Source organism: Delphinus delphis, chromosome 7 (genome assembly GCF_949987515.2).
Source record: "Delphinus delphis chromosome 7, mDelDel1.2, whole genome shotgun sequence".
In the NCBI taxonomy this organism is placed as follows: domain Eukaryota; kingdom Metazoa; phylum Chordata; class Mammalia; order Artiodactyla; family Delphinidae; genus Delphinus; species Delphinus delphis.
Genome location: NC_082689.1, coordinates 111,906,619 through 111,931,520, shown reverse-complemented (window position 1 = coordinate 111,931,520; position 24,902 = coordinate 111,906,619). Strand labels below are relative to the sequence as shown.

The following is a 24,902-nucleotide window of genomic DNA, read 5'->3' as shown; positions in this document are numbered from 1 at the left end:
CTAGAGCCACACTGTCCAATCAAAGCACCGTGTGAGCCACATAGGGAATTTTGTATGTGTTAGGATCTATCTTAAAAATGAAAAAAAGGGGCTTCCCTGGTGGCGCAGTGGTTGAGAGTCCACCTGCCGATGCAGGGGATGCAGGTTCGTGCCCCGGTCCAGGAGGGTCCCACATGCTGTGGAGCGGCTGGGCCCGTGAGCCATGGCCGCTGAGCCTGCGCGTCCGGAGCCTGTGCTTCGCAGCAGGAGAGGCCACAACAGAGGCCCGCGTACCGCCAAAAAAGAAAAAGAAAAAAACAGGTGAAACTAACTTTAATGATGTTTCGTTTAACCCAGTATATCCAAAATACCATTTCCACATGTAATCAACATATAAAATACCATTGGTGAAATAGTCGCAGTCTTGATTTCATACTAAGTCTTAAAAATCGGTGTATAGTTTTCCTAAATGACACCTTGATAGGGATTAGCCACATTGCGAATGCTCACGCCACTGACCGCTGTGGGGCCTTATTTAACGGAGATGACCGACTCCTCGGCCAAACTGCCTTCTGACTCCACCCCACTTCCTCGGGCTTCAAGAGCAACCCCTTCCTCTATGGCCTGCTGCTCGCTGCAGACCCTGGCCCGACGGGGGCCGTGGGCAGGCAGGGCCAGTAAGGACCCCACCTACCGAGCCAGCAGTAGAGGCAGGACGCCGAGCCTTGCTCTAAGCCCCAGGATGGGAGCACTCAGCTCACGGCTCCCCTTGGGTCCCCCAGGGAGAAGATCTCCTGGTCAGGAGCTCAGAACTCATCCACTCGGGGGAGCTGACTCGTGTCACACAGCCACAAGCCAAGAGCCAGCAGAGGATGTTTTTTCTCTTTGACCACCAGCTCATCTACTGTAAGAAGGTACCAGAGTCACTCTTCCCTGCTAGATGGACCTGTTCAGAGCAGGAATGGAGGGAGTGAGGTCGAGGGCTGGGAGCAGCTGCCCAGAGAAAATGAGACACACACACACACACATGCGCGCACGCGCGATTCCTCTCCCTGGGGCCCTGCTGCCCAGAGAAAATCACACACACACACACAATTCCTCTCCCCGGGGCCCTGCTGCCCAAATGACACACACACACACACGCGCGCGCGCGCGGTAGGGGGCTGTCTACAGAGTGAGCCTAGTGGCCCAGGGACCAGAGGGTGGCCCTCAGAGTCTGACCGGCGCGCAGTGCTGTTAAGAACACCCTCCTTCCTGAAGAGCCCCTGCTCGCTTCTCAAGCCAGCTCTTCTCTTCCTGCAAACCTCAGCTTCCCCTTCCCAACCCTGGGATCCTCTGTTCCAGCTGCCTCCAGGCCTCCTCTTCGCTGCTGGCTTCTACTCCCCTTTCAAAACATGGCACAAGTGGCTGGGCAGCCCTCCTGAGCGCTGGCTCTGGCCTGGCCTCGGTAGACTGATGCTCTCCTTTGCTGCGCACTGTGGGCCCTGGCCTGCTGCCTGTCTCCGTGGCTGCCTCCCCGTGAGGCTGGGGGTGTTTAGAGACCCCCAGGCCAGCCAGTAAATGTTAACTCAAGGAGCGCCTCCTTCGCCATGGGTTCAGCATGTGGTCGTGGGCCGAGCCAGGCTCGCTCTCCCTCCCGAGATCACTTTCTGCAGCCCGCTGGCCCTTCTGGTCACAGGGCAGAAGGTGAGGCAGGGCCTCGGACGCGGTCAGGAGGATGGTTCAGGCCGCGGGGCCGGGCAAGCAGGCGGGCCGGGGGGCTCACGGCGTCTCTGGCAGGACCTTCTCCGCCGGGACGTGCTCTACTACAAGGGCCGACTGGACCTGGATGGCCTGGAGCTGGTGGACCTGGAGGATGGGAAGGACGGGGAGCTCCATGTGAGCGTCAGGAACGCCTTCCGGCTGCGCTGCGGCCCCTCGGGGGAGAGCCAGCTGCTGTGCGCCAAGAAGCCCGAGCAGAAGCAGCGCTGGCTCAAGGCCTTCGCCAGGGAGCGGGACCAGGTGCGGCTGGACCAGGAGACAGGTGCGAGAGCCCGCTTGGCCTGGCCCCACCGCGAGGGCCCACCCAGCCCTCCGTGCCCCCGTGCCGGGGAGCCGGCATGACCTTGGGACTGTGAGAGGCCGGTCTCACACGGGCAGAACCTCGGGGTTTGGCGAGGCTCTGGGACACGTCGTGGCTTCGGCCCCAGGCGTGGGTCACTGCCCCCCGCCACACGCGTGCACACACTCCATAGGGTGGGAGCCTCTGCTCAGTTGGAGTGGGAGGTGGGCGCCGGCCTCCAGAGGCCTCCCCCTGCCCCACGTGAGCAGGGCATTCCCCTCCTGTCCTTGGGCCCCTGGCCATCACGCTGGGCGGTGACCAGGTCGGTTCTGGATCTGGCAAAGGAGCCGCCTCCACAGGGCCGAGAAAGGACAGTAGGCACCAGCCACGTCGGTGAGCCGGGCAGGGTGAGCGACGGGGCAGGGCGACGAGGGAGGCCGCCGAGAGGTGCACCAGAGCGCCCCTGCGGAGCACGTCCTCTGCCTGGGCGGCCGAGCCAGGCTGGTGGGGCGGGATGCTGAGCCCCCGAGTACCGTGGGCAGGACCGGGTGCACAGAGACTGCACTGGTGCCAGGACAAGAGGACCGTGGCGGGGGGGAGGAGGGGGGTGTGGGAGGGCAGCTGTGGCTCTCATTTGTGGCCCCTTCTCAGGCTTCTCCATCACCCAGCTACAGAGGAAGCAGGCCATGCTGAACGCCAGCAAGCAGCAGGCTGTCGGGAAGCCCAAAGGTAAGCAGGTGGTGGTCCCACCTCCACCCACAGCAGCCCGGCCCAAAGCAGGGTCAGCTGGGCCTGGGTCCTCAGAGGTGCCCACTGCCCTTTGCAGGTCTGTGTTCCCAAAGGTTGGTGGTGAGGGGCCGCTGGTGAGGGGAAGCCTGCTTAGGCACGCGGTGGGTATTCCTGCTCTCTAGCCCCGCAGGCTCCCGGGAGCAGCACGGTGCTGTTCGGTGCCAGCTTTTCCTTCCCCAGGCAGGGCTGCTTCCTGGCAGCCGGCCTAGGCACCTCGTGGCAAGGAACTAACAGCCTGTTCCTACAGAAACGTTAAACACCCCCCCAAGAGCAGCTCCAGGCCTCACGCCTTCCCACGACCCCTGGCCATCCCCCCTGCAGACCACGGAGGGCAGCCCAGGCCCTTGGGTGTGGTCAGCCCCAGGGGAGCAAGGGTGGGTGTTGGAGGCAGCCCGGGGACGGCCCGCTGCCCCCACAGGCTCTGCCCTGTGCCACGCGGCTCCCAACACACCTCCGACCCCTGCTCTCTTCCCCTGCCCAGCCCTCAGCCGGCCCTACTACCTGACACGCCAGAAGCACCCAGCTCTGCCCACCAGCCTGCCGCAGCAACAGGTCCTGGTGCTGGCAGAGCCCAAGCGGAAGCCGTCCACTTTCTGGCACAGCATCAGCCGGCTGGCGCCCTTCCGCAAGTGAGCCCACGCCCCGCCAATGGCACCATCTGGACCTGCCCCGCCGGCGGGCCTCCAGCTTTTCCTCCCCAGCCTTCCTCTGCCTGTTACGCAGACTGGAGGTGGGAGGTGCGAGGTGCCCCCATTCCCGGTTTCCTCCCCACTACTGGGGCGCTGGAGACGCTGGCTGGAGAGGCAGGCCCCCAGCACGTGAACCTCCCGCCACCCTCTCGGCCTGTGCGGGGCCTCCTGGGAGCCACAGCTCAGAACCACCACCAGGCCAGCACGTGTGAGAATGCCGCTTTGGACCCTCTTCTTGGGACATCTAATCGTGCCTCCTGCCCCTGGTTTCTCTGGGCAGGAGACGTCTCTGCCTTCGGCCACCTGCAGAGCCAGGCTGTGTGCCCCTCTGCCCTCCTGTTCTCCTTGCAGGCCCCCAGCTGGTGAACCAGGCAGCCTGCGTCCCTGGTGGGTGGGAACCAGGAATTCTGCACACAGAAACATCTGGCCCAGAGCCCACCCGTTTTTGCTTCCCAGCCCCTCTCTAGACACTCCTGGCTGCTGGACACCCTCTCTTCACTTGTGATGTGTTTGTTTATAGTGGAAAGAAAACCATAGTCAGCTGAATACTTCTGTCAGGGTTTGTGACCAGTCCACCTGTAGCTGTGGGGTGATTCCAGAACCTGGTTCCAGTATCTTTTGTTCAGATTTTGTTTTTCTAACGGTAGAGAAAAAGAATTGTTAGGGACACAGAAAGACTGCCTTACCCTAAGTGAGCGTGAGAAGCCATAAGGACTGAATTCTGTGGCCCGGCACCCAGGACTGACCCACCCAGAGGCTGGTGGGCATGTGGGTTGGAAGGAAGCCCACATCCCACAGAGGAGGGGCACCAATGAGTGTGGCCAGGGCCTGGCTCGGGGCACGGAGCCGCCCCCGTGGCCACGGGAATTCAGCAGCATGTACAGTCGCTCTTGCACTACACCTTCTCCAAGCCAGAAACCACATTTAATTTCATAAAGAAACTTGTGAAAAATAACCTGGCTGCCGGCCCTTGTTTTCTGTGCATTTTCTCGTCCGTCCCCTCGCCACTTATCTGTTTCTACCCCAGGCCTTTCCTAAGACTAGAGGAATGAGCTAGGCCCCCAGGGCTTTGGTGGACAGAGGCTTCAGAGAGGCTCCGGGTAACTGGGAGCTGTCTCAGCACCTCCCTGCCTGGCTGCTTCCAGAGTCAGTCTGTTTAGCTGAAGTGAGTTTGGGGGACAGGCAGTCCGTAATCTTTCTGGGTCTCACCTTCCTCCTTGGTGAAATGGGGAAGGATGTGTCTTCCTCCCAGGAGGACCCAGGCCACAGGACCACAAGAGGAGGAACAAGGGTGGCTTCCCTCCCCTTACCCACAACCTGCTACCTTCACACCCGTACATACTGCCCAGGTCACTGGGGCTGAGCCTGAAACCCCTGGACTTCCTAACTTAAGAGACACTACACCTTCTATCCAGGCCAAGCCACCTGGAGACAAAACCTATGGGGAAAAATCATGAAAATCACAATATGCAACACAAGTCAATCTTTATTGAAAACTGCAGTATTAATACATAACAATTCTTGTTACAATAAACGTGCTTTTAAGAATTTTAAATCTGAGCTCATCTACTCATCAGATTGCATAAAAAATTAAAATAGTACGAATTTACACATAATGGAATTGGCTCAGGATGGGTGTTCCATTCCTTTGTATTGATTGACACCTTAAGTTCAATGCAGAGGTGAGGGGGGCCTTTAACACTGGAAGACAATGCTGACTTAAGTTTTAAAAAAGTACTATGAGAACGGTCTAAAAAAAAAAAAAAAGTATTCCAAAATCGTTTTAAAAAAAACAAAAACCAATTTCCTAGTCAGTAACAGTGGCTCCCTGGGGTCTCTCTTGAGTGGCCATCACAGTAACCCCGCCAGGAACACATGAGAGCTGGCCTCAGGTCCAGCCCAACTGGTCTACCAACCACTGGTCTGCACGAGGACCTACAGGAGACCAACAGGGCTCAGGAGGCCAAGCCAAGACACTTGTCATCTCCAACACACCAATCCTGGGAGCACAGCATCCCCTGAAGCTCACTGCAGGCTCCCTGCACAGAGATGCCAGCCTCTCCTCGTCTCCCTGTCCCAAGTGACTTGACGTTTGATCCCGGGGATTCAAATAAGATTACCCGAGAGATTTTCTGTTCAAGAGAATAGGGTGGGGAAAGAGACAAATCCTCTGAAACATGTAAGATCAACTCTGCAACTTTCTACCTGAAAAGATCAGACCCTCCTTTGCAGGCTGTCCTCTGCAGGCTCCTTTCAGAAAGCTCAGGTTGAGTAACAAACAGCTCAGGACAAAAAAACATACCAACATGTGAAATGTGCTAGAGGAGAGTCACGCGGGCCACCCTTCCCCTATGCCAACCACTCCTCTCTAGAGACACACCCGTCCTTAGAAAGCACCAAGAGAAGAACCAGAAGCTGCCCCCCACCTCAAGCCCCACACCCTTAAGCCTGCCCTTGCACGGCCAGAGGAAGTCAGGCAGGCGTCCCGTCTGGGCAATGCCCAGGCTGGCAAGAACGGGGGTGTCCAGCCGTTAGCTGCCAGATAGGGAGAAGGTGGCCCAACTGGTCTGAGTAATACTGTTTCCAAATGTTTACAAAGGACAGGTGAAGAAGTCTGGGTTTCCTTCTTAAAAAGCAAGCCCCAATACTGATGCGTCTGGTGCCTGCCATCCTTTCTCCACCTGCTGGCAGGACAGCACTACCAGAGATTAGTACATCCCAAGCCCCAAGAATCTGTTTCCTCTTGTTTGAAGTGCCGATGCCAGCAGATGGAGCGAGGCACTGCATGCCCAGCCTGGGAAGGGCAGGGCACGTACCAACCAGTTGTCCAGCCCACAGCTCAGAACCACATTCGGCTCCTGTAAATACTACATTTGCATAGCACTCAAGAAACAGAGTCACATAATACAACTGGTAGGCTTAATAACCAAACCAATAAGAATGCTGAGAAAAGGTTGAACACAAGAGACGTAAAAGATTCTGGAAGCGCTTCTGTGCTTGTCACCATGAATGGCCCTGGCCCGGATGCTGGCCTCAGTTCTCAAAGGCAGCAGGATGACGGGACCATCACTCATCGTGAAACGTTCAGTCACCTGGCCCAGATCCAAACAAGATTTCCCTAAGCAGAGAAACGTACCTTCTAAACCTTAGGGGAAGGCTGAAGAATAAAATTTCTTAAAAATATTCATGAAAAAAAATATATATATCCATGATGATACCTATGTTTATAGGAATTAGTTCCTTTACTTGCCTGTCTCAACTTCTAAAATAACTGTAATTTAGCTGAAAGACTCTCAAATTAGGAATGTCACATATAAAAAATGCAGAATTTCTCTGAATGTTCTACTATTGTGCTTAGGATATCAAATTATGCAACTTTATAACAGAAGCTCTATTCCTTAGTTAATTTTACTGGAACTAAATGCTGCTAAAATTACAACATATGATAGTTTTGTTACTATTCATTATATCCAGATTCTCACCTGCTAGACAAGATCTACCTTCCATATTTGGTAGCTGATGCCGATAGTTTCAAAATTAAAAAGGTTTCCACAGAGATGTATTCCATAATGCAAAAGTATCTGATGAAGTCTCCCAACTCAACTTCACAAAAGGGAAATAAGATTTTTAAAGAAATTACAGGGGGGAAAGTGTTTATAAAGCTGATGTAAATGGGGAGAAAACGAAACCCACTCTTTTCTTTCTCTTGAAAACACCATTTAATTCAGTGCTCGTGAAAACACTCACCCTGTGTGTGCCAAGTCTCAGGCAAGCTGGAAGAAACAGCCTATATAATTTCTCATAACTTCCTCCTGAATTCAAATGAGTCCAATCCTTACAGGTAGTGGCATGTGTGTTTCTGTGTGTGCGCACACTGGGACGTTTAAAAAGCATATCCTAAACTCTCATTTTCTCCTATCTTATTACGCTAAACTGGGGAAACCAACTTCTCTGTTCAGCCCCTGGAACCCTTAGAACATATTGATATTACAAACCGTCCACTATACAGATGGAATTACCAACAAAGAGTTGAAGTGGACAGTGTGCCTGGGGTAAATGGCTGCTACTCACACACACACACACACACACACACACACACACACATATGAATACACACATACAAAGGTGGGTTAAGTGCTCTTGAAGCAATTTAAAGTACTTATCAGTAAACACACTATGTTACAGACATTAGAAATAAATCTTCTGTTTACAATGATCCATGCAAAAATATTCCTAAAACTCTTATAAAATAAAATGTGAAAAAGAAAACTATGAAGAATACTTACTATAAAAAATAAGGTTACCAAAGGCTCAGGGGTCAGGTATCCACTCACCATCCGGGGCTGAACGCCACCCCAGTGCCGGAGCCCTGACCAGCTGCCGGAGCCGTAAGGAGAGAAAGGCGCCCTCCCCACCTGAGGCCCACAGCACTTGAAACGACGACGGGGTGGAGCAGGGGCACCCCCGCCCCTGACAGACCGCTGAAAGGGAACAGCCCTCACCCCCCACCCCCTCCGACTTCATCTGAGGACAGACACACACACACACACCCATCGATACAAGTTGGGCACATTTAGGCAAAAATTCCTCTTGGTTTCTTATGTACAATATTCAGATTTTAAACACAAAATCCTTTCTGTGATAAGTTCTGGCAGGCAAACACGTTCTGATGCTGCCTGGCCCTTTGCTGTCCACACGTGCTTTGTGCTGAGTGTCCCCAGCCACGAGAAGAGATGGCCAAAGGGGCTCACAGACAACAGGCGCCAGCCCTTTCCTCACACCTCCCCACAGCCATCTCCACGAGCGCCCTCCAGGTGGTCTCAGAGGACAAGTCCCCATCAAGTGCATGGGCCGAAACACAGCCACAGCCCTGCCTCTCTACAAGGAACAATCAATATCCAATAAAGTTCTGTTCCCTTTTAAAAGTTCTTAAATATACAACTTTCTTCATAACACACAGCTGAATGAAGTCTTTGCCTTCTTTGTGAGAGGAAGAACAACAATGCCTACATATGTTTTCAGGTGACTCAGACATTTCCCGGGCGGGTGGGGGTAGGGGGGAAAGGAATGATTTTTCTAAGCTAAATAAAGGTGAGGCCAATACCTCCTCCAAGTGTGGCTGGTTCTCTCATATATCTCCCATCCCAGGAAAATAATTTAGCTCTACATAGGACTTTTCCATTAAACATATAGAAAACATCATCTCTATCTGTAAGAGATTTGTAATGAAAATTTAGATGGCAGAGAAAATTGCTTTGCTGATACATAAACCACCTTGTGTCCCTAACTGGATTCATGGTAATCCCTAAGGACGTCCACATCACACTGACCCCACAAGCCTAAATGGAGAGAAAGCCATTAACCTGGCTGCACCCCAAGCAGCGGTGGCCTCCCCACACTCTCCCCGTCCCTGCAACTCTCTCCCAGTGCAGTCCGTGCAAAAGGAACAGATGGGTGGAAACTAGAAGTCCACGTTTCCAACTGGCAACCCACGTCAACCCCAAAAGGCTGAAGAATCATCAAAGAGATTTCAGATGCTCTATGAAGAAATTCACTTTAACACTTATAACTTTAAGACTTTGCATACATTACAACAGTGCATTAGTGATACAAGTTGTAAAATACTTTTCCATTCCTTTGGATTTTGCATATGATGGTTCTGCATCAGTCACTGCAGGTAGATTGAGCAAGCTTTGTTTTTGTGTTTTTTTAACATGCATTCAACGAGATATGATTCAGAACAGATTAACACTCCCTTTTTATCATTACAGTTAGCTAAAAAATTGCCTGGCAGCCCACCAAACAGGATTTGCTTTAAGACCAACCCACAGAGTCAGTTGGAGACTGAGGGTGCTAGGACCTGCTGGGCCGGCCGTAGTAGTGTTTAGCTAAGTGTCGAGAGCATTAAGAAGAAAGTCCTGGTTGGAGGCACAAGGCCTGCAGCACCAGCTGTGGAACCTCCATGATGTGACTGCACAGCTCCATCCACAAACCTGGGGGGTGGGGAGAAAGATGGACACAGTCACACACAGCTCCTCTGGCACCACTGCTCAGGAAAGGAGGCATTCAACTGGAGGAGGAGATCCACTAGGACAAGAAAGGGCAGCAGCAAGAGAGGCAGCCGTGCTGGTTCCCACGGACCCCAGAGACTTCCAGTTACAACTGGAGTCCTACTTCCTGCAGGAGGCGGGCAGGAGACTAGAGCACAGCCCAGGTAAGGGACACAGTGCAGAGGATGCACAGCAAGAACTCATGGTTTCCTTCTTCTTTCCTCTGCAGAGTCCCAATAAGGACAAAAATTTAAACGCTGCATTGCCTTTGGATCATCAGGTAGCATTTTTCTTGGCAGTATTTAAAATGACACAGATCTCCCATTCTCCTCTTAAAAAAATGCACTTTAGTCACAAGCTGGCCTCGGGCTTCACTAGTCACTTACGTTTGCAGGGTGATCACCACTGGGGGGGCACATAGCTGTAGGTGGGCGTTCCTGGGGCCCGATACGTGGGCACGGTGACGGGGTGGGGGGCGACAGGAGTTGGGGAGTGGGCAGTCAGCAAGGTACCTGGAAGGAAGAGCAGGCATCTCAGTGGAGGGCAGCACCCCACCACTGCTCCCTCTTACAGGGGAGCTCCCGCCCAACCCCCGTGGCAAGGCGGGAGGCAGACAGGAAGAGGGGATGGCTCTGACCCACAATGCTCTCAGAACTCTTGATTATATACAAGTCAAAGCTGTATAAACACAGCAAGCTCGCATGGATAGCATGTCTGCAGAAGCCTTTGGGCCTCCTCTCCATAAAAGCATACCGTATTATTTTTCCAGATGAGGTGATAAAAAGAAAACAAAAGTATTATTCAGCCTTAAAAAGGAAGGGAATTAGTCACATGCTACAACACGGATGAACCCTGAGGACATTATGCTCAGTGAAATAAGCCAGTCACAAAAAGACAAATTCCGCATAAGTCCACTTATACGAGGTCCCTAGAGGAGTCAAATGGATAGTGACAGAAAGGAGAATGGTGGTTGCCAGGGTCTGGGCCAAGGGGAAGGGGGAGCTGTTTAATGGGTACAGAGCTTCAGTTCTCCAGGACGAGAAAGTTCTGGAGATGTGACACCACAGTGTGATAACACCACTGACCTGTACACTTGGGTTATGGTGGTAATAAATAACTGGAAGAGAGGGAGAGAGGGAGGCGGAGGGAGATTCCCAACTACATGAGCTTCTGAGTACCGTAAGCTAAGCATGTTTTCCCTGAAACTGCAGAAAACTCGGCTGTGTCCATTCACGGACAAGCACCACCTCGAAGCTACAGCCTCACCCGGCAGCCCTCCTCTCCTCCTCCTTCCTGCCTGCACCCACACCAGGGCACCCACACCAGGGCCTGCCATCCCCACCCTCCATGTGCCGCAAACACGCAGTTTCTATCTGTGCCAGACTCTCCTCCGCCTTCACGGGTAAGTATGGGAAAACCAAATAAAAGAGTGACTCTAAGCAGAAACACACATGGTATCCTGAAACACCATTCTCTCCTGACACGTCTTCCTTATACTGAAGTCTAGGAAAACAAAGAGGGAACTATATATATATATATATATATATATATACACACACACACACATATGTATTTTTTTTTCTAAAGACCCAGCCATGGGCAACCAAACGCATTGTGTGTACCTGGCCCCTCACCACAGACAATTCACATGCCCACAGGAGGTAACCTAATCCCTAGACATTCAGTCAAGCCCTCAAACACTCCAAGGTTCCATGGAGACAGGCCCATTCCAGCCACGGGTCTCTTCTGTCTGTGGTTTATTTTCCAGACCTAGGGGAAGCCTGGGGAGATAAAATCAATGTACGCCAAAGGATTTCTACAGGCAGCTGTTATCTCTATGAACACGAGACCGGCTTTCCTAGATTCATAGAAACATCCCCGTTCAGACAGCTTGGCCTGCACTGGTATCCCACACTGAAGGGGAGGATCAACAGGGCCAGCCCCCAGATCACAAAGTACCCCCCCCTCTGCCCAAGCTCTATGTGCTCGCCATAGGCATCTGGTCACTCCTTGTCCCTACAGCCAAGTGACTCAGCTCTCCAAAAAAAGTGGCCCCATCCCATTTGGAGACGGCTACTCAGTCATGGTCTATGGAAAAGGTACTTGGTTCATGGTCTAAACCCCACACTCCAGTCTCAACTGAAAGGAGAGCGAAGAGAAAGGAGGGGAGGTAAAGAAAAACACAACATGCCACTTCTTCCCAAAAGGATCAGATGTCCTTCCACACAACCCTAGCCATGAAAAGTCAAAGCCAAGGGTCAGAGTACTGGTGAGCTCTCCCTTCCCCCAGCCCTCATGCCATCACAGAGCAGGCACCCCAGGGCCAAGGACTCACCCGCTGACATGGCCATAGTGGTCCCCGCCACCATGCCCATGGTGACGCCGTTGCCTCTAGGCGGAGGGATGGCAGCAGGGTACACCGTCGCCGGCATGCCGTTGGGCTGCACCACTGTGGTGTGATGGATGACGTGAGGGGGTGCTGCATACAGGGGCTGGGGGTAGTACGTGCCTTGCTGGGGAAAGAAGAGAGACGAGGGCCACAGGGTCCCACACCCAGAGGGTCAGAGCCCCGAGAAATCGGCCATTCCCACAAGCACAGTGCCCAGGAGACCCCGTAAGACTCCCACAGCGCGCCCCAGGCCTACCTGTGCGTACGGGCTCTGCTGGGGGTAGGCACTTCGCACGGGGTACACAGCGGTCTGGTAGGGGTTGGGGGAGGAGGAGTACGGTGGCACCGCCCCGCTGGTGGGGGAACAGGACACTTTGTAAGGTGTGCCAGGAGTGTAACCTGAAACAAAGAAGCCCAAAGCCTTCATTCAAACCCACACTCGGCCAGACACAGGGGACGAACCAAGCATGCAGCGAGGAACGAGGCAGTGTTCCAGCCCCGACCACAGTCATATCCGACACCTCTGCTGAGATGTGGCTTCACTGCTTAGACTTTATGTGCAAGTATTTTTTTTTCGGGGGGTGGGGAGAAAGTTCTACCGAGTGCATACTTACATAGGAACAGGAAAGAAACACTGGTCCTGTCGGAATTTAAATTAGCACGCCCTTGCTGGGGCGCAATTTGGCATTAAAAGTATGTATGTCTTTTAACCCCACCATTCTACTTCTAGAAATTTGTCTTAAAGAAACAAGCACAGCACATAAAAAGATGCTCAACATAGCTCATCATCAGGGAAATGCAAATCAAAACCACAGTGAGGGATCTATCGCCTCACACCTGTGAGAATGGCTATGAATAAAAAGAACACAAATAACAAAAGTCGGTGAAGCTGTGGAGGAAAGGGAATCCTCATACACCGTTGGTAAGAACACAAATTGGTACAGCCACTATGGAAAACAGTATGGAAGTTTCTCAAAACACTAAAAATAGAACTACCACATGACTCAGCAATTCCACTCCAGGGTATTTATCCCAAGAAAACGAAAACACTAATTTGAAAAGATACATGTATCCCAATGTTCATAGCAGAATTATTTACAATTGTCAAGATAGAAAGCAACCCTAAGTGTCCATCAACAGATAAAGAAGGTGTGGGAAACACACACATACATATGGTCGCGCACGGGAATGTTACTCAACCATAAAAAAAGAAGGAAACTTTGTCATTTGCAACATGGATGGACGTGGAGGGTATTATGCTAAGTGAAATAAATCAGAAAGAGACAAATACTGTATGGTATCACTTATATGTAGAATCTAAAAAATACAACAAACTAGTGAATATAACAAAAAAGAAGCAGACTCACAGATATAGAGAACAAACCAGCGGTTCACTGGAGAGGGAAGGGAGGAGGGGGGCAACACAGGGGTAGGGGATTCAGAGGTACAAACTACAAGGACACACATAGGGAATACAGCCAATATTTACAGTAACTATAAATGGAATATAACCTTTAATAACTGTGCATCACTGTATTGTACCCTGGTAACTTATAAAATACTGTACATCAACTACACTTCAATTAAAAAAGAAAAAAAGAAATAAGCATGGATTTGAACAAAGGCTGAACTGTAAGCATGCTCATCACAGTGTTGTTAATTACAGCAAAAACAAAAGGAAAAACTTGTAGTTTAAACACCAGGGTTTTGCTAAAAAGACTTCTGGGTCTAAGGTACAGCAGGCTGAACACATACTTTTGCCTTTGTCCCCACCCAAAATGACAATAAAGCAGATTAATAAATAAAAAGACACAAAGCCACACAGATCAAGAATAGAGAAAAGACATTTTAGAACCTAATAATTTTGGAATCTTTTTAAAAGTACAAGTGGAAAATAATTTAGCAGACTCAAAAAAGCTGTACTCTCAGCCAGCAGTGAAGAGGGTCAAGCAGCAGCCTGACACCTGGAAAGCCCCTTCCCCTAGACCTAGAAGCTGTCAGCATGTGTTGCCAGGAAGTGACGAAGGACCACGATCTGGAAGAGGGATTCAGAGGCTACCTGGTAAGCAGTAAGATGCCTGGCTCCCCTCCTGACTCCCCATTCCAACGGAGGAGTTTTTCTCCAGGGAGGTTAAGAGAGGGTCCCTGAATTGCCGCGTTCATAGCCCACTGATTTATACAGACTAAACCACCAGCAAACTGTGGTACAACCATACAACAAAATACTACTACTCAGCAACCAAAAGGATAGAACTGCTGATACACATAACATGGGATAAATCTCAAAAAAAAAAGAAAAATACAATATGCAAAAGAAGTCAGACACAGTAACACATGATATGAAACTCTAGGAAAGACCAACATAGTCTACAGAGACAGAAAACCAATTAGTGGTGCCCAGGGGCCAGAGGGCATGAGGGCATCTTTCACAGGAATGAAGTCACTTGACTGTTTGTGGTGTCACACATCTGTATACATGTCCAAACACACCAAACTGTGCACTTATAAAGGATGCCTTATATGCAAATTATACCTCAATAAAACTGCTTTCTAAAAAGTCTGAGAAGCCATTTCTCATTCACTAGAACGGCTGAGATGGCAGAGTGCTCACACGAGTTCCATGGAACAATACAACTTCTCATAAAGCTACAAATATACTTCCCATAGGGCCCAACAGTTCACTCCTAGATACTTTCCCTAGAAGAATGAAAACATACTTCCACAACAGGACTTGTAAAAAATGTTCACCAATCTTACTCAGAATAGCCAAAAGGTGGGAAATAATCCAAATGTTTATCAAGAGGAAAATGGGTAAATTATGATACATCCATATAAATACTACTCAGTATCAAAAGGCAAAAGCATGAATGAATCTCAAAGCATGCTGACCTTTTAAAAGACATCAGACACAGAGCACACACTGCATGATCTCATTTTCAACACTTAAATAAACCTAGCTATGGTGACAGAAGTCGGGGGAGTGGTGTATGATTTGGAGCGGGCGAAAGGAAAGCCTAGGCGCAGTGGTTGAGAGTCCGCCAGCCAATGCAGGGGACACCGGTTCGTGCCCCAGTCCAGGAAGATCCCATACGCCGCGGAGCAGCTGGGCCCATGAGCCATGGCCACTGAGCTTGCACGTCCGGACCCTGTGCTCCGCAACGAGAGAGGCCACAGCAGTCTGAGAGGCCCTCTTACCGCAAAAAAAAAAAAAAAAAAAAAAAAGTGCTCAGTATTTTGTTTTGGGTGGTGGTTACATGAGTATGACAATTGTCAAAATCCATCCAAATGAACACTTAATATGTGGGTGATTTGCATAAATTATATCTCAAACTTAAAAATGAGCTGAGTATTAAAAAAATGAAAGTTTAAAAATTTTAAACCACTTTATTGAACTGTGTTTAGCGGTGTACTTATATTTTAATCTAAAAGAGAAAAAAAGAATGAATGACTTCCAGGATATACACTAGGTTTTTTTGTTGTTCTTTTTTTTAACATCTTCCTTGGAATATAATTGCTTTACAATGGTGTGTTAGTTTCTGCTTTATAACAAAGTGAATCAGCTATATGTATACATATATCCCCATATCCCCTCCCTCTTGCGTCTCCCTCCCACCCCTCTAGGTGGTCACAAATCACCGAGCTGATCTCCCTGTGCTATGCAGCTGCTTCCCACTAGCTATCTATTTTACATTTGGTAGTGTATACATGTCCATGCCACTCTCTCACTTCGTCCCAGCTTACCCTTCCCCCTCCCCATGTCCTCAAGTCCATTCTCTACGTCTGCATCTTTATTCCTGTCCTGCCCCTAGGTTCTTTAGAACCATTTTTTTTCCTTAGATTCCATATATATGTGTGGAGTCTCAGGATTTGGAAAAGCAACGTTAAAGACAAGAGCAACGTTAAAGACAAGGCAAAAACAAATATGGTATTTGTTTTTCCCTTTCTGACTTACTTCACTCTGTATGACAGACTCTAGGTCCATCCACCTCACTACAAATAACTCAATTTCGTTTCTTTTTATGGCTGAGTAGTATTCCACTGTATATATGTGCCACATCTTCTTTATCCACTCATCTGTTGATGGACACGTAGGTTGCTTCCATGTCCTGGCTATTGTAAACAGAGCTACAATGAACACTGTGGTACATGACTCTTTTTCAGTTATGGTTTTCTCAGGGTATATGCCCAGTAGTGGGATTGCTAGGTCATATGGTAGTTCTATTTTTAGTATTTTAAGGAACCTCCATACTGTTCTCCATAATGGCTGTATCAATTTACATTCCCACCAACAGATACACCAGTTTTAAATGATCTTTTTTTTGAACCACAAGTCCCCCTTTCCTCCAAGGGGCCAAGTCAGTCCTGGAGACCCACTGAGAACCATCATGCACTTGGTGTGCCTGGGTTCACTAAGACCTTAAATGCCATGTTTCTCGTTTATTCCCCAGAGTGTCCCTCATGGTGTTCATGATGAAGATGCTGGTAAAGGTGTTAATGCCCCAAAGTCACACACATCAGAGCAGGTGCTCAGACAAAACCAGATCCAGCTGCACTGAGCAATGACTCCTTTGCCCAAACCAGGTAATTCCCAAGCTCAGCTCGTATCTGTTTTAAGGAGAAAAGACCCTCACAGGTTTCCCTATTTATGTGTTTTAGAAAAAAAATTTTGTATTGAAGTACAGTTGATTTACAATATTGTGTTAGTTTCAGGTAGACAGCAAAGTGATTCAATTATACACACACGGGTTTTTTTCATATTCTTTTCCATTACAGGTTATTCTAAGATATTGAAATAGTTCCCTGTGCTATACAGTAAATTCTTATTACTTCTCTATTTTATGTATCTATTTGTATCTGTTAATTCCATACTCCTAATTTATCCCTCCCCTCTCCCTTTCCCCTTTGGTAGACTGAAGTTTGTTTTCTATGTCTGTGAGTCTGTTTCTGCTTTGTATATAGATTTGTATTATTTTTTAGATTCCACATATAACTGACATCAATATATTTGTCTTTCTCTGTCTGACTTACTTCACTTAGTATAATACTCTCTAGGTCCATCCACATTGCTTCAAATGGTAATTATTTCACTCTTTTTTATGGCTGAGTAACATTCCAACATACACACATATACCGTGCCTTTTTAAACCAATCACCTGTTGATGGGCACTTGGGTTGTTTCCACGTCTTGGCTATCGTAAATAGTGCTGCTATGAACACTGGGTATCTTTTCGAATACGAGTTTTTATCTTTTCCGGATATATGATCAGGAGTGGGATTGCTGGATTATATGGTAGCTCTATTTTTAGTTTTTGTTTTATTTACTTATTTGTTTATTTATTTATTGGCCACCTAGCACAGCTTGTGGGATCTTAATTCTCTGACCAGGGATTGAACCCAGGGCCCCGGCAGTGAAAGCGCCGAGTCCTAAGCACTGGACTGCCAGGGAATTCCCTATTTTTAGTTTTTTAAGGAACCTCCATACTGTTTTCCATAGTGGCTGCACAAATTTACATTCCCACCAGGTTTCCCTATATTACTTTGAAATTCATTAACTATTATGTAAGTGAAAACAATGCCAAAATTTGAAGACACCAAATTTCAATACCAGTTTTGAGCTGAAAGAGAGTAGAATAAAGAGTCTCAGGATTTGGAAAAGCAACATTAAAGACAAGAGCAGTTAAATCCCTCTCTCTAGCTGCTCATCTGCTGGTCTTTAAGAGGGACAGAAAAGGAAAGTGATAGTTTCACAGGTATATACATGTTAAAGCCCACCAAATTGAAGCTTTAAATACATGTACTTAGTTGTACACCAATTACACCACAATAAGGTGGCAAAACATTTTCTTTAATTACAAAGAAAAAGGTAATCATGAAAGCCACTAACTTCTAACCCTGCATTGACACTCCCAGGAGACGGCTCAGCGATAGCTCCTAATTCCCCATAAATGACTGACTACATCAGAGGAGGAAATGAGGCGCTGGTGCCTGGACACACTTGTGACCAGTCACGGTGATGGAAGCACTGCACCAGGGCAGAGTGCTGCCAACTGCCAGAGTGCATCACCAACATCACACGCCATGCTTGGGGCCAACAGGGCTTGTCAAAAGGTCCAGCCCTCTTGACAAGGTGTTGACTTCAGGGGAAAACCACAAGGAAAGAGACCACCAAAACAGCAGCACTGACACAGTCCTGGCTGGCAAAAGCAGGAGCAGCTCGTCTCACAAACAGAAGCTTGTGGATGGAGGCAAAGTAGGTCTGGACAGCTCCCTCCACCGCGAGCTACCCTCTCCTTCCCACTTCTCACAACCCTGCAGCAGCGGCATCGTTGAGTTAACTCACAGGGGAACACTGCTAAACGTGGTCCCACTGGCCTGAAGTAAGAGAGCCTCACTGGAGTCACTAAACTCACATCTGACCAAAAGGATATCAGGTTTTTATAAAAATGTCGGAAAATCAAAATATTCACAGAATTAGCATATGTTGAGAACAAGTGCTAGACTTCAAACTTGAAAATCACGTTCAGAATTTCTGGTGCTAGCCAGTTTTCATAGGTTAAAAGGAACCAACCAGGTCCCCCCCTTTCTTCACTGTACAATTAAAAAACATCCATGACATAGATGAAACAACTGGAAATATAAATACTGATTGTAGTATTGATAGTATTAATTATAGTTATTTTTTAGGTGTGATGATATGTATTTTTAAATTCATCTTTTAAAGATAATACTGAAAAACTGATGAATGTGATGTCTGAGATGGGCTTCAAAATAATATAGGGGAAAGTGACAGGAGTACAGATGGAAAAGATCAACCGTAAGCTATTAACTGCTAAGTCTAGGGCATGGGCAGGTGGACCCCGTACTGTGTACTTGTGTATACTTGTAACTGCTGAGGCTAGGGTGTGGGTAAGTGGCCATCATCCTGCTGTGTACTTATGTATTTTTGTTATTTCAAGTTTTTCATAATAAAAAGTCTTTCAAGGTGTTTTATAAAGGTTAGGTAGATTTATGGATTAAAAGAGACAAGAGACATAACAAACTCAACTTTATAAAATATTCAACATGTAAATTTTGAATAGATCCTATTTCCAAATCTTTTTTAAATTTTTTTGGGACAAATGGGCAAATTTAAATATGAATTATGAAATGAGAGAATTACTGCTTCTAAGTATGATAACAGTACCACAGTCATGCAGAAGAGCATCCTCATTATGTTATGTTGAGGGTCAAACTGAAGCCCACAGGACAAGTGCCAAAAAAGGCTATAACTCTGAATTGCTTCAAGAAAAAACCAAAAACAAACAACAAAACGTACACACACACTCATCTTTATATGGTAGATAAAGCACATACGGCAAAATGATAACTGATGAATCTCGGTGCTGGATATTATGGACATTCACTACACTGTTCTCTCAACTTTTCTGTATATTTGAAAATGTTTTGTAGTAAATAAGGTGAAAAACTTATAATGCCTTCTGATGGTGACACACAACTGAGAGAGGAGCTAAGAAAACCTTCCAGGAAACAACAGTCATGCAGGAGCTAAAGGGACAAGGAAGGAAGCGGCAGAGGTCCCCTGCTACTAGGAGAGGAACATAAAAGCTTTCTGAGCCTTTAAAAAGGCCGTAAGCTAGGAAGGCATGGCTCTTCAGCAATCTGATCTGAAAGATAACCTGGCAGCTAGGTACTAGCTGGAAAGACAAATAAAGGTAAAATATGCCAATGTTCAATACATACACAGCCAACCCTCTATGGAAAGTCATGGTTCTACAGGATAAAGTGATTCAAAAAAGAATGAGAAGAGAAAGGAGAACCTGTCTGAGGAAGTGAAAACACACAAGCAATGCATTCATGACCTGAATGAAAAACTGGGAGAAAATAGAGCCTCTAAAAAAGCCATCAATATTCCTAATAAGAAAGTCCATGACAATTTTGTCTCTGTTCAAACTGCAGAAAGAGCCTGGAGCTTGGACTGAAGAGAAGCTGGAAGCTGTCCACCTGAGTAAGCTTCTAAGGACACGGTATGAAAGCAAAGTTAGGAAGATCTAAGCATACAACTCTCCAGAGAGAGGTCCTCTGATTCAGAAGCACTCTTCTGGCCCACCATATCCACTAAAAAAAAGGTAAAGTCCCTTATTTACCACATTCAACAATAGGCCAACTTATGATGTCGAGCTTTTCTTTTAAGGGAGGCTAGAGGCCTACTGCTGCAGAAACCCATCCAGCAAGCCTGAGGTCTCTTAATCATCTGAGATATCTTTTTTATAACACCTGCCTCATATGTACACTTTATTGAAGATAAAGAGATGACTCCAAGAAGCTACCATGTGTATGCATTTGTCAGAATACAATGAATGGTATATTTAAAATGTGAGCATTTCATGTATGTAAATTTCACCTAAAAACAAAACCTAAAAGAACCGTAAACAAATATTAACAATATGCCCACTGAAGTAGATGGGGAAAAGCATCCTGACATCCACAACTTACTTCAAAACACATGAAAAAACAAGATGGACTGAAGGATGGATGGAGTAAAATGTTTAATTTTAAAAGTTGATTTTAGGGACTTCCCTGGTGGTCCAGTGGTAAAGAATCCGCCTTCCAATGCAGGGGACGCGGGTTCGATCCCTGGTTGGAGAACTAAGATCCCACATACCACGGGGCAACTAAGCCCGCGCGCCACAACTACTGAGCTCGCGCGCCTCAATGAGAGAGCCCGCGTGCCTCAAACTACAGAGCCCACGCACCCTGGAGCCCGCATGCCACAACTAGAGAGAAGCCCACGCACCAAACTTGGGAGAAGCCCGCGCGCCACAACAACGAGCCCACACACAACTCAGATCCTACGCAGCCAAAAAACTAAAGAAAATAAATTTTTTTTAAAAAGTCAATTTTAAAAAGTTTAATTATAGAATCTTGGCAGTCCATACGTAGATGCTTACTGTGAATTTTTTCAGCTTCTCTGTATGTTGGAAAAATAGTCACCCACTATTTCTACTAATTATAGCAACAATTTTTAATATATATTATCTTACTGCTTATTCTTGTAACTGTGAGCTATGTCCTGAACTCTTGAGAAAATTGATTTTGGTTTTTTGTATGGGCATGAATATTACATCACTTTCTATCCAACACTGAGACAAATCAATTTCAAGGAAAGCAAACATGTCCCCCAGTCAATTAAAAACCAAGTGTGTATAGGGCACTTTCCTTTTTGTTTTATATAACACCAGATCCACTGTCTCACACCAGAGAATCTCAACAGGAATCTTATGAACTTAAAATTTAAAAATACATAAATAAATATACATACATCTCATAGTATCCAAACTAGACACTTTGTGAAATAATATTTAGATCTGCCAACCATTCACAATACAAAACCAAACACACGCATTGCTTTGTCTTTCAAAAACACTAACAGCTTTCCAGATGCTCCTTCCCTAAAGACGATTCATAAGGGTGCCACACAGACAACACACTGGCCACAGCCTTCTTCCCCCTCACTCTCAGCAAACATGCATCACTGCAGGCTGACCTCCTCTCTGGGCAGAACTCACGCACAGGGCCACTGCTCTCAGGCTGCTGTGAGGGGCCAGAAGCTTTTTACATCGGAACAGATCATTTTTCCCCAAAAGTACCGCCTACCACACAAATTGCGTATAGTAACTTTCTGAGTATAAGACATTTATTTAGAAAATTTGGAAATTCAGAAACATATAGTATATGTGAGGAGGAAGGACCTGCACCAAACACAGCATCATGAAATTTCGTAACCTGGAGACAGAACTACTACAGAGCACCAAAGAGACGCCCAGCTCAGTCAACCAAGCATCAGAAAGGTACCGACATTCTCAGCAGCAGCAACAAAACTGGCAAACAGTTCGGCAATGTCCTCAAAATTCTGAGGGGAAATAACTGCTAGCCTAAAATTCTATATCCAGACAAACTAACAATGAAGTGTGAGTGCAGAATAAAATGTTTTCCGACATGAAAAATCTCAAAACTGTGACTCTCCCATATTCTCCTGGGAGATTACTGAAAAAGATCCTCCACTAAAACGGAAGAGTAAACTACAAAAGTAGACAAGGAATCAAGTGGAAGGGAAGAGGAGAGAACTCCCTGGGGTGATGGAGGAGAACGACCCAGTGTAAGGCCCAGAGGACAAGCAGCCCAGGCCAGAGTAGGAGAGAGGGTTTCAAAAAGACACCACCAAGAAAAGAAAACACGAACACCTTACGTGGCCTAAAATGCTGAGAAGAGACCCCACACCTGGGGGGAAGCTGAGGGTTTAATTAACTTTGTGGTTACAGAAATCTAATAAAGGACACTAGGTCCAGGGAAGAAAAAGTAACTGCAGAAGAAAACAGCCACTCGTTCACAGCAGTGAGCAATGCTCACAGGGTCACAGTAACAGGGGTAGGAAGGAAAATTAGGAATCTTTAAACTATGTGAATGTAAACCTTTAACTTAAGTGAGAGAGAGAAACAGAGGCCATGACCCCACAACCTATTAACACACTAATGCTCTTCTCTCCTGTGTGGCCCGCCTTAAGTGAAACTTAATTTTTAAACAAACCTGGGATCTTACTTCATGGACATAATTCTGAGCTTAAAAAGAAAGTGACACATCGTAAAGCATTTCCACTTACTAAGTATCCCTCATAAACAAGTATAAGACCAGTTAAACACTGAAATAAGCCAACAGTTTAATCAAACCATTACTTTACTAGATATATCTACATATATACATAAATATTTGCATAACTGATTATTCTCATTTTTAAGTTTTTTCTATTATATTGCCAAATTGTCCTCCAAAAATGTTTCCCCAATTTATCCGCCATCCAGTCATGCATGGCAGCAACCAGAGAAGCCTTTCATCACTCCTAGCAACGTTTTCATCTTTTAAAAATATGTGCCAATGTAATATCTAAATCACCTCTTACATAGAGCTTACTAAAAAGAACTGAATGTTTTCTTGATGATTTCAGATGACCAATGCAGATATTAGTTACAGATACTCCTGGCTGTAAGCGGGAACAGAACAGAAGCCTGAATGTGCATCCCTGGTGCCTTGGGAGCTTGATTGCGTGCTTGCAGCTAGAATCCTCAATTAACACAGCTGAGGAGATATAATGATTCATTAAACAAAATGCCCAAAATGAAACATCTTTCCCAGGAGTGACAGAGTCAGGATTTGAGCCATATCTTGGTAATGCTACAGCCCAAACTCTTTCCAATATACTGTTCTGATTCCAAAAACAGACAGCCCTCTCTGGTTGCACATGTACTCAGCCTACTAGGCTTGTTCATGAGGATGAAATGAGTATCACCTCCATTTCCAGATTCTGAGTGATGGAATCTTTCAGCAAAAGACATGACATCTCCTCACAACGTTCTCTAAAACCTCCCTACGTCACACTTGTAAGAGCTAAGAAATAAGCAGTGTTAGGGCTGCAAAAGTGCTTTAAAAGCTACATACACAACCCCTATACAATACATCAGCTTTGTCCAAAAATCTGGTGGTGAGAGAACCAGAACATTGAGAAAGCAGCAGAAATGGAGAAAAATTTTGTTTAATTTTTCTATAGTGACAATTTTGGCTTACTCATCACATAAGAAAAAAAAGCCCACTGAAAAAGTTAATTTAAAAATTCAAGCTATGAACAATAAATGCTGGAGAGGGTGTGGAGAAAAGGGAACACTCTTGCACTGCTGGTGGGAATGTGAATTGGTTCAGCCACTATGGAGAACAGTATGGAGGTTCCTTAAAAAACTACAAATAGAACTACCATATGACCCAGCAATCCCACTACTGGGCATATACCCTGAGAAAACCGAAATTCAAAAAGAGTCATGTACCAAAATGTTCATCGCAGCTCTATTTACAATAGCCCGGAGATGGAAACAACCTAAGTGTCCATCATCGGATGAATGGATAAAGAAGATGTGGCACATATATACAATGGAATATTACTTAGCCATAAAAAGAAACGAAATTGAGCTATTTGTAATGAGGTGGATGGACCTAGAGTCTGTCATACAGAGTGAAGTAAGTCAGAAAGAAAAAGACAAATACCGTATGCTAACACATATATATGGAATTTAAGAAAAAAAATGTCATGAAGAACCTAGGGGTAAAGCAGGAATAAAGACGCAGACCTCCTAGAGAACGGACTTGAGGTTATGGGGAGGGGGAAGGGTGAGCTGTGACAGGGCGAGAGAGAGTCATGGGCATATACACACTAACAAACGTAGTAAGGTAGATAGCTAGTGGGAAGCAGCCGCATGGCACAGGGATATTGGCTCAGTGCTTTGTGACAGCCTGGGGGGTGGGATAGGGAGGGTGGGAGGGAGGGAGACGCAAGAGGGAAGACATATGGGAACATATGTTTATGTATGACTGATTCACTTTGTTATAAAGCAGAAACTAACACACCACTGTAAAGCAATTATACCCCAATAAAGATGTTAAAAAAAAAAAAAATTCAAGCTATGAAAATGCTGAGGATCCCAGAAAAAGAAGGGAGCACAGCTGTAGCCTAGACTCAGATCAGGTGGCTGCAAGCACTTGCACGACACCGGCAGGACCTTCCAAGTGCCTTTTATCTTTTTCATTCACAAATTTCACATACATCTTTATTCCCAGCTTCTCCTAAAAATCTGAAGATCTGGCAATGCTGGGCGAGCAGTGTGGCAGCCGACCACTATCCAGCACCCATCAGTGGACGACACCCCTTTCAACAAGGCAGGCCCTCTTGGCAGCCACTGTTCCCACCAAGACCACTACTCCCACCTGCCCGCCCCAGCTTCTGGGTTAGAGGAACAGCTTGAGAGCAGTCTTGGAAAAGAGGCAAGAAAGGGCCCATCTCCCTACAAGAAAGGAAACACGCGAGAGAAGAGGAATGGCACCTGTTCTACAGGTGGGCCAGAGGAGGAAACTATCAGACACCAGCA

The 24,902-nt window shown here is 46.9% G+C and overlaps 2 protein-coding genes across 6 annotated transcripts in view; one reads left to right on the top strand and one right to left on the bottom strand.

The window, feature by feature from the left end:
* Nucleotides 1-3,576, top strand: part of LOC132428716 (rho guanine nucleotide exchange factor 4) — a 136,435-nt gene extending 132,859 nt beyond the window's left edge. For 3 of the 4 annotated variants that reach the window (XM_060017014.1, XM_060017015.1, XM_060017017.1), the window contains 4 exons: nt 762-893; nt 1,759-2,002; nt 2,672-2,749; nt 3,291-3,576. In XM_060017014.1, coding sequence (XP_059872997.1) covers nt 762-893; nt 1,759-2,002; nt 2,672-2,749; nt 3,291-3,442 — 606 coding nt within the window. In that variant the 3' untranslated portion in view covers nt 3,443-3,576. The remainder of the gene's footprint in view (nt 1-761; nt 894-1,758; nt 2,003-2,671; nt 2,750-3,290) is intronic. The other variant, XM_060017016.1, reaches the window with a different exon arrangement.
* Nucleotides 3,577-4,966: 1,390 nt separating this feature from the next.
* The window catches only part of FAM168B (family with sequence similarity 168 member B), a 38,304-nt gene continuing 18,368 nt past the window's right edge, over nt 4,967-24,902 (bottom strand). For both annotated transcript variants that reach the window (XM_060017018.1, XM_060017020.1), the window contains exons 4-7: nt 12,194-12,336; nt 11,884-12,061; nt 9,935-10,060; nt 4,967-9,491 (exon numbers count right to left, since the gene is read on the bottom strand). In XM_060017018.1, coding sequence (XP_059873001.1) covers nt 9,948-10,060; nt 11,884-12,061; nt 12,194-12,336 — 434 coding nt within the window. In that variant the 3' untranslated portion in view covers nt 4,967-9,491; nt 9,935-9,947. The remainder of the gene's footprint in view (nt 9,492-9,934; nt 10,061-11,883; nt 12,062-12,193; nt 12,337-24,902) is intronic.